The sequence below is a fragment of the Leptonychotes weddellii genome, chromosome X (assembly GCF_054177405.1).
Source record: "Leptonychotes weddellii isolate Sample4059 chromosome X, ASM5417740v2, whole genome shotgun sequence".
NCBI classification, from domain to species: domain Eukaryota; kingdom Metazoa; phylum Chordata; class Mammalia; order Carnivora; family Phocidae; genus Leptonychotes; species Leptonychotes weddellii.
In genome coordinates this window covers 83,636,746-83,648,771 of record NC_138385.1, presented here as the reverse complement: position 1 = coordinate 83,648,771, position 12,026 = coordinate 83,636,746, and the positions used below count along the sequence as shown (strand labels likewise).

Here is a 12,026-nt window from a genome sequence, read left to right as displayed (position 1 = left end):
TCTCTTAAATACCTCCTGTGTCTGCCAGGATTCATAGTTGCACACAAAAGGATTCATGGACGAATTTAGCACAAAATGTGTATTAAAATATGTTAGGCAGACCTTCTTTTTTTAAAAGATTTATTTATTTGAAAGAGAGAGCGCACACAAGCAGGGGTAGGGGCAGAGGGAGAGGGAGAAGCAGACTCCCTGCCAAGCGTGGAGCCCGACACAGGGCTCAGTCTCAGAACCCTGGGATCATGACCTGAGCTGAAGACAGATGCTTAACTGAGCCACCCAGTCGCCCCAAAATATGTTAGACATTCTAAAAGGACCAAAGGATGGACCTAGATGCTTTACTCTCAGGATCAAACTATGAAGAGTTAATACAGTCTGGGAAAATAAAACACACAATCCTATCACAGACCCACCACGGAGGTCTTTGACCTTGGGTGCCAGAAACTCCACCACAGCTGAACATCAAATGCCTCAGCTCTGGTACTTTCCAGATAATCAACTCTTCCCACATGCAACCATTAACTCACATTGCTGCCTCCAGGTTGAAAGCTAAGGTGCTCAAGAAACTGGGTCACTGGGTGTTATGCACAAACAACGAATCATGGAACACTACATCTAAAACTAATGGTGTAGGGGATTAACATAAGAATAAAAAAAAAACTGAAAAAAATGAAAAAAAAAAAGAAACTGGGTCACATGCAGAACTCTAGAGGCTGGGAAATGGAGAAATGTCGTCTTTAAACTTCCACCTTTGATTGTACAGGGAAGTAAGGTGGAAGGTGGTTGCAATGGATCCTAAGGGCTCTACTCTGCAGGATCTATCCTAGCTTCCTATCCTAAACTCCAAGGTTAGAGAGGGGAGATCAGGATGCATAACTGACCATCTACTCCCTCTCTATCCATCTCTGCTACCCTTCCTCCGATCCTGAATGACGGATGGGCCATTTGGGGGTTGGGTTCCCGAGAAACATACCCCATGGCAAGGATCCCTGTGCATTTGATTTATGAAGGAAGTGCTCTTACGATAAAGGGGTGGAAAAAAAGGGAACAAAACATCAGGATAAAGAAGCAGGAGAAGGCAGGCAAGGTTGCAGTTGCAGGCATAGTCCTTAGGAAGACAGCTGCAGCCTGATCCCGAGGGACAGCTCTGCAGTATAGTGCCTGGGAGTGGGTCCCAGTTAGAGACAAGGGGCCTAGGCTTTCATACTAGTGCGTTCTTCAGCTGCTGTTGGCTGAGGGTTGTGTCTCATTCCACTCAGGCTGCTAGACCGGGCGGTTTACACAATGAACATTTATTTCTCACAGTTCTGGAGGCTGGGAAGTCCCAGATGAAGGTGCCAGCAGATGTGGTGTCTGGCGAGGGCCCACTTTCTGGTTCACAGGAGGCCATGTTCTCTCTCTGTCCTCACATGGCAGAAAGGACAAGAACCCTCACCAGGGTCTTTTTTATAAGGGCAGTAATCCCATCATGAGGGTCCCCACCCTCATGACCCCGTCACCTCCCAGACATCGCACCTCCTAATACCATCACCTCACGGGTTAGGATTTCAACAAATGAATTTGAGATACGGGGAACGACACACACGTTCAGTCCATAACAGGCCGCCCCAGAGGTACATAAACTCCCAAGCAGCTCCAGGCCTCTGCACCTGTGGGCAGAGCTGACTTCAAGAGTCCAACGTCAGGCCTCCCACTGACAGGTAGGAAGGAGGCTGAAAGCTAAACACGTCAAAGCTGACTGAGGAGTGTATGGAAACAGTTAAAAGGATCACGGGAGATCTAGGGGAAACAGGACAATGTCCACTATGGCGTATCTTCTCATTAGCAATATCCTACAATCCCCTGGGTCCAGATTTCATTATGTGGCTTGGCATTCAAGACTCACTCGGCCCTCCTTCTGTGCTGCAGTGGCTGGAAAGCAAAAACTCTATTTCCCAGGCTTCCTTGCGATTGGAATTCTGGGTGTGAGTTCAAATCAGACCATCAGATACATCCATCCAAAACTTAGGAAGTGGAAGCGAGGGGCACCTGGGGGGCACAGTCGCTTAGGCGTCGGGCTCTTGCTTTCGGCTCAGGTCACGATCTCGGGATCGTGAGATCGAGCCCTGAATTGGGCTCCCGGCTCAGCGCAGGGTCGGCTTGAGATTCTCTCTCCCTCTGTCTCTGCCCCTCCCCTCTCAGTCTCTAAAGTAAATAAATAAAAAGAAAGTGGAAGCAAGACAGAGGCTGAGACTGTGCTGTGTGTACCATGTTTGGGAGCAGGCGTGGTTGTGTAGGCACGTGGTTTCCTGCGGCCGCTTTAACAGCCTCGGGACCCAGTCATGGTGTTGCGAGACAGGCTGCAGGGCCTTCATTTTGTCTGTGTGGATCCCGGCAGGAATGCTGCGCTCTGGAGCTCAGGGGAGCACTGTCCTGATCCTGACTGTGGCAATAATCACCTAATTCTGGAGCCACGTAAGAGGTAGTATCTGTCTAGATGGCCAGGCTCTGTGGTGAGTCTGCGGAAGTTGTTGGTGAAAGCTCACATGAGAATCCTTTCCCCAGCCCTTTCAACAGTTCTGTAACTGCTTCCTGCTCAAACTGGTTCAAGCGCAGCGTGCGCCATACGACTGAACCCTGACCCAAATAATACGCTAATGGGAACTGGAAGAAGGGTGAAATCTTTTTCTCTCAAAAAAATATATCGATGTGCTTTTCTTTCTTGTATTTGAATGATGTGATTTTTGCTTTAGTTGGCCCGATGATGACCGAACCGAACTGAACATTTTTCTCGACTCAAAAATTCTACCTGAGGAGTCAAAACTTAAGGATTGGGTGGTTTGGTTTTTTTTTTCAATCTGTGTGTTTCTGCTGTAACAGCTTCAGCTCCCCATCCCCTTCCCTACACATAGGAAAAACACACCAGACCAGCTTAAAAAGTCAGATACACCTATACAAAAAGTAAAACTACAATGATACATTTTTTTAAGTAGTATCTCTGTTATATATATATATATATGTTTAGAACTATTTCTTCAGGGTACATTCCCAGAAACAAAATTGCATCATCAACATGTTTCACTCTGAATACTTATTTCATATCATTTCCTAAAGTTTTGCACCAATGTATTTTTCTTCCATGATGTAAGATTCCTTTCAAGCATTCATCCATTGCACACTTCCCAAAACTAAGAATCCTGACCAAGCTTTCTTTTTCTAATTTGATTAATAAATGATGGTCTCTTATTGTTGCCTCAATTTGCATTTTTGGTCACTGAGCTCCTCTAACCTTTTACAATATTTATACAACTAAATGTACTTCCATTTGTTAATGGAGTCTTTAAAGCTTGAGAAACTTTTGTACATAGAAAATCATCCCCACCTGCGCTTGGCCTTAATGTTCAATTCATCAAACATACATGTCTAGTGGAAAAAAAAAAAGCGGGAAAGTCATTTTTTCTTAAACACGTTGAGATTAAATGCTGCCCTAATTAAGTTTTCCCAAATGGTTCAAGTCTCCATAAGAAATTTGGTGTAACTGATTCTTTTGAACACTTTAAATACCTTACAGCAGTTTGAATATTTCGAACACTCTCAACAGCAGAGAGACCGTGAATAAATAACAGTGATTATATATGTCAGATTATTCTACAAAATAACTCCAAGTTCTAGCTTCAGTATCAACCAAGCTGCTGAACTAGGACACCTGGCTCCCTCGGCCAAGATCGCTCTCCGAGAGAGAATATCAAGGTCTGGGTATGGGGGTTCTCAGCAGTTAAATCAGGGCAGTGAGCGGACAACGCTGAGGATGGGAGAAAGATAGGTGCAGACAGACTGATCTCCAGCCCTCACCTTCCCGCTTCACCCCCAGCCTGTGGGGCAGGTGCCTTCTCCAAATGTTGCACAGTTGCAGGGGACGGAGTTATGGAAGGTAGAGCTTCATCGTGAAGAAATAACGTGGTGGAGTGGGGAGTGATTCAATGAGAAGTTCCCCACTCTAGGGGGCTTATCCCCCACCCCCCGTAGTGAATCTCTGAACTTATTCGAGTGAACACAGAGTGAGGTCTGGCCTCTGACCCCTTCCCCATAGCCACTGCCAGAAAAAAGTAGCCCATATTGCGAGAAATAGGAGTCCACAGGCCGGTACATCAAGGTATCTGAAGAGCAGGACTATTTCTTTTTTTTTTTTTTTTAAAGATTTTATTTATTTATTTGAGACAGAGAGAATGAGAGCGAGAGAGCACATGAGAGGGGGGAGGGTCAGAGGGAGAAGCAGGCTCCCTGCCGAGCAGGGAGCCCGATGCGGGACTCGATCCAGGGACTCCAGGATCATGACCTGAGCTGAAAGCAGTCGCTTAACCAACTGAGCCACCCAGGCGCCCGAGCAGGACTATTTCACAGAAAAAGATCATTTCAAAAGATTCCATCTTAAGCAGAAAGAAATATTGCAACACAAAGAACAATTGTTTTAAAAATCAGAATAATAAACATAATACAAAATATCTTTATGAGAGCCACATGGAAAGCATCAAGGATATGCAGAGGTTGAAAGTAAATGGATGGAAGTAGTCATCTCAGGCAAATACTAACCAAAAGAAACCTAAAAAAATGTGGGGGGAGGGGAGAAATCTAGTGTCTATGTTAGTATCAGACAAAATAAATTTTTAAAAACAAAGCACTCTTAGGGTCAGGGAAGGTCTGTACACAATGATAAAGATTCGTTTTGCTAAGAAGATATCGAAATTGTAATGACGGATGAATCTAACAAAATAACGTCAAAATATGTAGGGTTAAAATTGGTAGAATTACAAGAACAAAAAAGAGAAATTGATACCATCATGGTGGGAAATTTAAATACAGCTCTTTCAATTATCCATAGATTAGGGAGACACAATTCAGGAAGGGGATTGAAGATCTGAACAACACAATGAAGAATTTTGATCTAAAAGGCCTGTAGAGAATTTTGCATTCAAAAGCTTGGGAATACGTGTTCTTCTTAACAACATATTTTGTAAATAAGGCAGTTAAAAAACTGGATCATATACTGGGTCACCAAATGAACTTTAACAGTTTTCAAAGCATAGGTATCTTGCAGACTATTTTCTCTGACTACAAGTCAATTAAATTAGAAAGACTGCAAACATGTAATTAACAAATCTATTCGCTATTGGGAGTCAGTTTCCCATGGGTCTCCTTTCTGCAAGTCTTGCAAGCAGAGACACTGACTCCCTTTTTGCTGGGCTGTCTTTTCGAGGATGTGTGTATAGCCAACAGGCTTGGTAGACAGAGATAGAGTCTTCCTTCAGAGCAAAGGGCAGGTATGCTTCCTCTACAGTATAAAAGATTTGTGTTCCTCCGTCCCTCTCGCTGCAGCCCCCGCGGTAGCAGCCGCTGAGCCCGCCGCCACCGCCCCTGAGCAGAAGATGGCTGTGCCTCCCACATATGCTGATCTTGGCAAGTCTGCCAGGGATCTCTTCACCAAGGGTTATGGATTTGGCTTAATAACACTTGACTTGAAAACAAAATCTGAGAATGGACTGGAATTGACAAGCTCAGGTTCAGCCAACACTGAGACCACCAAAGTGACGGGCAGTCTGGAAACCAAGTACAGATGGACCGAATATGGTCTGACGTTTACAGACAAATGGAACACTGACAACACACTAGGCACAGAGATCACTGTGGAAGATCAGGTAATGGTCACCCGGGAAGAGACACAGTTTTATTCATTGACGTCTGTTTCCCTGCCTTTTGACTAAACCTGGCAAATTTCTTTTCCGTTCAGCTTGCACATGGACTGAAGCTGACCTTTGATTCATCCTTCTCACCAGACACTGGGGGAAAAAATGCTAAAATCAAGACAGGGTATAAGCGGGAGCACATCAACCTGGGCTGTGACGTGGATTTCGACATTGCTGGTCCTTCAGTCCGGGGTGCTGTGGTGCTGGGATATGAAGGCTGGCTGGCTGGCTACCAGATGAATTTTGAGACTGCAAAGTCTCGAGTGACCCAGAGCAACTTTGCGGCTGGCTACAAGACTGACGAATTCCAGCTCCACACTAACGTAAACGATGGAACAGAATTTGGTGGCTCCATTCATCAGGTGAACAAGAAGTTAGAGACCGCTGTCAATCTGGCCTGGACAGCAGGAAATAGTAACACTCGCTTTGGAATAGCGGCCAAGTATCAGATCGCCCCTGACGCCTGCTTCTCGGCTAAAGTGAACAACTCCAGCCTGATAGGTTTAGGATACACTCAGACCCTAAAGCCAGGTATCAACCTGACCCTATCAGCTCTGCTGGGTGGCAAGAATGTCAATGCTGGCGGCCACAAGCTTGGTCTAGGACTGGAATTTCAGGCATAAATGAATACTGTACAGTCGTTTAATTTTAAACTATGCTGAGCATAGCTACCTTCAGAATTTAGTGTAACTTTTAATGTTGTATGTCTGGGATGCAAGTATTGCTAAGTATCATGTTAGACCTCCAGGTTAAAGATGATTCAGCTTTAAGGTGTTACCCTTTCAGAGGTACAGAAGAAACCCAAGTCCACGAAAAGTCCTTTCAGCTGTAGACTTGGGGGGAGCTTGGTGGCCTCTCCAGAGAGTTCAGGTTTCTCTTTTATCTAGAAATGGCTGCAAATGGAAGCTGATAATTTATAGGCACTTTGTTAATTGGTATGGAGTACATGAATGAAATTATGACTTCCTGAGAATTGAACTGGGTTTCCTACCCGAAGGAAGGAGAGACTCACTGATGGTGTGAAAGAGCCTTTTTTAGACAGATTTTCCTGACCTGTTTCCACCCCAGTCCATCACCTCTTTTACACCAAAAGTAGTCTGCAGGGTGTGGTAGCTGTTTCTTTTGTGCCATTTTGGGGTAGAGAAGATGGATGTGATGAAGCCAGTAATTCAGGACTTAATTCCCTCTCATGTTGTGGTTTTCTGCCCCTGCACCAGAGTATGAAATAGCTTCTAAAAGTCCCAGCTCTGAGCTGGGAAGAGTCTCTGTGACTGTAATCACACTGTGACAACACTCAGAATCTAAATTGGACTTGTTCTATTCTCACCACTTGGTTTATTTTTTAGCCGTTTAATGGGTACATTTTAGAGTCTTCCATTTTGTGTGGAATTAGATCCTCCCCTTCAGATGCTGTAATTAACATCACTTAAAGTAAAACTTGAATACAATATTGAAACCTCAAAAAAAAAAAAAAAAGATTTGTGTTCCTTAGAGTTCCTCTCCTGCAACACAACTCGCTGCAAATCCAGGTACTATCTGGCTCCTTTTGCATCACCCTGGAACAGTTGGGGCTTGGGGACCCCGCCTATGAGGGCTGATATGCTGGCTACTGATCATGCTGTGCGTAAAAACATCCTTTGTCTCTGACCCAGGCGTCAAATCTTCTGTCATCATCCATGAAACGAAGATAGGTTACCTTGTTGGCTCATAAGTAGGGAAAAATGTCTGATCGTTCATGATGAATGACATCCATATTTTCAGAAATTTTAAAAACACACTGTTAAATAAGTCATAATGAAAATCATGTCTAAAAATAAATTATAAAAATACTGCATGTCAGAACTTAAGGAATATAGCAAAAGTCATGCCATAAAGGAAATCTTATAGCCTTAAATACTTCTCTTAGATGGGCACCTGGGTGGCTCAGTCAGTTTAAGTGCCCGACTCTTGATTTCGACTCAGGTCATGGTGGAGCCCCAAGTCTGGCTCTGTGCTTAAGGCGGAGTCTGCTTGAGATTCTCTTTCTCCTCTTCCTCTGCCCCTCCCTCCACCCCACATTCAAGCACGCATGCACATGCGTTCTCTCTCAAAAAAATTACTTCTCTCAGAGAAAGAAAAGCTGCAAATTAATTAGACGTTTGAAAAAAATAGATTAAACCTAAAGAAAGAATAAAAATAGAGTGTACATCAATGAGAGAAAACACAGAAGAACAACAAAGACAAAAATTGATCCTTCGGGGAGAAAAAACATTACAAAGTAGACATACTTCCAGCAAGATTCAAGAAAGAGAGAGGAGGACCCAAAATAAAAATGATAAATGAAAAAGAGGAACCTAACCCAGATAAAACAGAGATGAGAAAGATAATGAGTGTGAGGTATACACATTGTAATGAATTAGGCAAAAGTGGACAAATTCCTAGGGGAAAAAAAAAAACCAGAATTGACTTGAGAACAGTATTGTAAGCTTGAATTGTCTTGCTAATATTATAGGAATTAAAGATTTAAAATAATTTAAAATCTTCCTTTCAAGCAAACACCAAACCCAGAAGAGATCATCTCAATCTCATGCAAACTGAAATGATGTCAAGATTTGTCAAGGGTAGGAATTGACAAGATGTCTTACATATCGCTGCGGAGAATGGATTTATCTCCTTACTTTGAAAATTCATGTAGCCTATGACCCAGCAATTCAACTCTTAGGTGTGCACCCAAGAGAAACTCATAAATACACCCACACGGTGCCACCAGGCTGACAGGGAGGTCAGTGGGAAATGTAGAAAATTATCATTGAGGTTTATATGAAACATGTACAGGAAAAAGAGGCAGAGAAGTCTCCCAAGTCTTAACACTCTTGCTACGTAGTTTTGTCATTTATTGAATACTGTGAATCTACTACCATTTATTTATTTTATCATATGGTAATGTCTTATTTTGTAATAAACCATTTTGTATATAAAAAAGGAAGAATATTAAGTGTAATTAAGAACTAGATTTTCAGAGCACCTGGGCGACTCAGTGGTTAAGCATCCGCCTTCAGCTCAGGTCATGATCCCAGGGTCCTGGGATCGAGCCCCGCATCGGGCTCCCTGCTCAGTGGGGAGCCTGCTTCTCCCTCTCCCTCTGCTTATGCTCTCTTGCTCTCTCTCTCTCATAAATAATAAATAAAAATCTTTAAAAAAATTAATAAAAAGAACTGGATTTTCATTACTCAGGCAGAAATGGTAAATGTGTAACTTTAGAAGAAACATTTGTCATCAACCATGGGGATCACAAAAGTATTACTGACTACATGGAAATAGAAATCTGCTGAAGAGGCATCAGCATCTACTACAAAGTTTTATAGTTATTTAAGACTACCTGCAAAAGATCGAAGGAACGTGACATATCACTTTTCAGTGAGATCAAATACCCATTCTAAATTAATTTTACTAATTTTCAGTTCCAAATTTTCTTGTGCATGTATAAAAAAGCTAATGTAAGCATTATAAATATGCTTGTACCATGAACAGAAGAGGAATTTCTTGGAAGTGAAATGACCCCGGATGCTTCAAGTAGAAAATCGGTTAATTCCAAGAATCGTTCATTTTTTTCCATTCAGTTTATGCAATTAAAGTAAAGCTTGGAGTGCTAATTCTGTTGAAGATAAAACATCTGACATTAGTATCAATGGTATTACAAATCAATTAAAAAGTTAAACTTTGAAGACAAAGTTTTTACTTTTATAGGATAAAATAATGGCTAATTTTGGTAGAGCAAAGCATCATGGTAAGAACAGTGTTTTTCACTAAATTAAGAAACCTATAAAACAAAAAGATATTCAGAATAGATCATAGTGAACACAAAATTCCTAATTGCATCCAAATAAGGAGTAATATTCTACCAACTGAAATGAAAGTTGTAAATACTTTTAAGTATTTTAATAAAGACACAGGATAAGTGAACTATAAAATGTAATAAAGCTGACACTGAAAACTAAAAATACTTTAACATGGTAATATGAGTTTTCTCTGCTTCCTATCATCAATCAGATTGTAGAAATGCTGGCACTTTTGAAAAACTCCTTTGTAAATCAACCTAAGTATCTTCATTAATATTGAACTTTTATGTAAATTAGCCTTCTCAAATGTGGTTGCATTTCATTCAAAATGCAGTGGTTTTTCCATTGGAAACCATTGGAGCTCCTAGATGAAAATTGCAAAAAGGAAGACTGGAAATTTATCTTTGAAAAAAAAAAAAAGGAGGAACTAAACAAATGGAATGACAATAGGGCGCCTGGGTGGCTCAGTTGTTAAGTGTCTGCCTTCGGCTCAGGTCATGATTCCAGGGTCCTGGGATCGAGTCCCACATTGGGCTCCCTGCTCGGCGGGAAGCCTGCTTCTCTCTCTCCCACTCCCCCTGCTTGTGTTCCTGCTCTCGCTATCTCTCTCTCTGTCAAATAAATAAATAAAATCTTTAAAAAAAAATGGAATGACAATAGCACAAATAGTATGCAAGATTTAATTTTGATATTCTATTTTTGGGCTTTGGAATATCTCAACTTGTGGAAAAAATCCTTTGGTGGAGCTCTAGTTTTTAACTGGATAAATTTATTATCTTTATCAGCATAAAATCAAGAAGGCTTTAATTTTGTAGCATTGAAATTTGGCAAAACATTCCCAAATATCATAGGTAGAGACAATGTACTGGACTCAGTTTCTCTTGTAAAAATACTTATTGAAAAATCGAGTCAAAGATATCATCTGGAAAATATACTTTTTCGATATTTTTTAAAGATTGTAATACTTGCTTTTTAGCAGTTGGAAGGATATTATCTCAGATAAAAATGTTAGGCAACCAACCATTATGTGCCTTCTCGTGGAAGGACACAACACTACCCGTGAATTCTTCTTGAAAACAAAAAATCCTGCAACTGATTAAGCCTCTAGATCTAACTAATAATTTAAAAGAAATACAGGGGACAGAAAAATACTCTGGGAATGCAGTCAGCAAAATCTAAGAGTAAAGTGACCAAGTTAGTTTCCAAACTGTAAGGAAAACAACTAAACAAGGATGAAGGTTGAAAGACACTTGAAACATATCAGCCAATTGCAATATATTGACTTTATTTAAATCCTGATTCAAGCAAAGAAATAGAAATTTGCCAGACACTGTGGAAGTCACTCCTGTGTTCCACCCTAATCACAGCCTCCTCTTCCTTCCAAAAGTAACCACGATCTTGACCTCTAAACTAATCATATCCTTATCCTTCTTAATAGTTGTATCACCCCTAGACATTCTAGTTTAGTCTTGCTAGAGAGTATGATGCTAAGCGAAATAAGTCCGTCAAAGACAAGTACCATATGATCTCACTCATATGTGGAATTTAAGAAACAAAACAGATGATCATTTTGGGGGGGGGAGAGGGAAACAAAGCATAAGGGACTCTTAAAGAACAAACTGAGGGTTGATGGGTGGGGAATGGGCTAGATGGGTGATGGGTATTAAGGAGGGCCCTTGTGATGAGCACTGAAACCGATATTGCACTGTATGTTAACTAGAATTTAAATAAAAAATTTGAAAAGAAAAAAAATTTATTATAAGGAATTGACTCCCATGCAATTAGGGTGGCTGACAAGTCCCAGGATCTGCAGTCAGACAGCTGGAGAGCCAGGAGGGCCAGTGTGTGGTTCCGGCCTGAATCTGAAAGCCTGGGAAGCAGGAGACCCAAGGCTCTCAGGGGGCTGGCAGGCTGGAGACCCAGGAAGAGCCATGTTTCAGTTTGAGTCTGAGGGCAGGAAAAGCCAAATGTCCCTGTTCAATGGCCATCAAGCAGGAGAAATTCTCTGTTACCCGGGGGAGGGTCAACTTTTTGTTCTATTCAGGCCTTCAGCTGATTGGCTGAGGGCCATACGCATAAGGGAGGCAATCTGTTTTACTCAGTCTACTGATTCGAATGCTTCTGTCATGCCCAAATGCCCTCACAGACACATCCAGAATCATGTTGAACCAAATATCTGGGCACTCAGTTGCCCAGTCTAGTTGACACATGAAATGAACCATCACAGTATCCTGTGGACAAGACACAGAAATGAGAACTAGATGAAAAGACAGTCTACAATCTGTGATCCATAGATGAGAAGTTTGTTGATGGACCAGTGTTGGTATGGCAGGAGACTTATGACAAATGAATGACTTATACAGAGTCCTTTTCAGTGTAGGACCATGTGCTTCAACTGAATTATGCTCCACATAACACTGGATGCCTAGGGTGCCTGGGTGGCTCAGTCGTTAAGCATCTGCCTTCGGCTCAGGTCATGATCCCAGGTCCT

The 12,026-nt window shown here is 41.9% G+C and overlaps 1 protein-coding gene across 1 annotated transcript; it reads left to right on the top strand.

Moving 5' to 3' along the window:
* The first annotated feature begins 5,311 nt into the window (after positions 1 to 5,311).
* On the top strand, positions 5,312 to 6,441 carry LOC102751218 (non-selective voltage-gated ion channel VDAC1-like). The gene is made up of 2 exons (XM_006734451.2): positions 5,312 to 5,669; positions 5,762 to 6,441. The coding sequence occupies exons 1-2, from the start codon at positions 5,400 to 5,402 to the stop codon at positions 6,338 to 6,340; spliced, it is 849 nt and encodes a 282-aa protein (XP_006734514.2). The 5' UTR covers positions 5,312 to 5,399; the 3' UTR covers positions 6,341 to 6,441.
* The last annotated feature ends 5,585 nt before the right edge of the window (positions 6,442 to 12,026 follow it).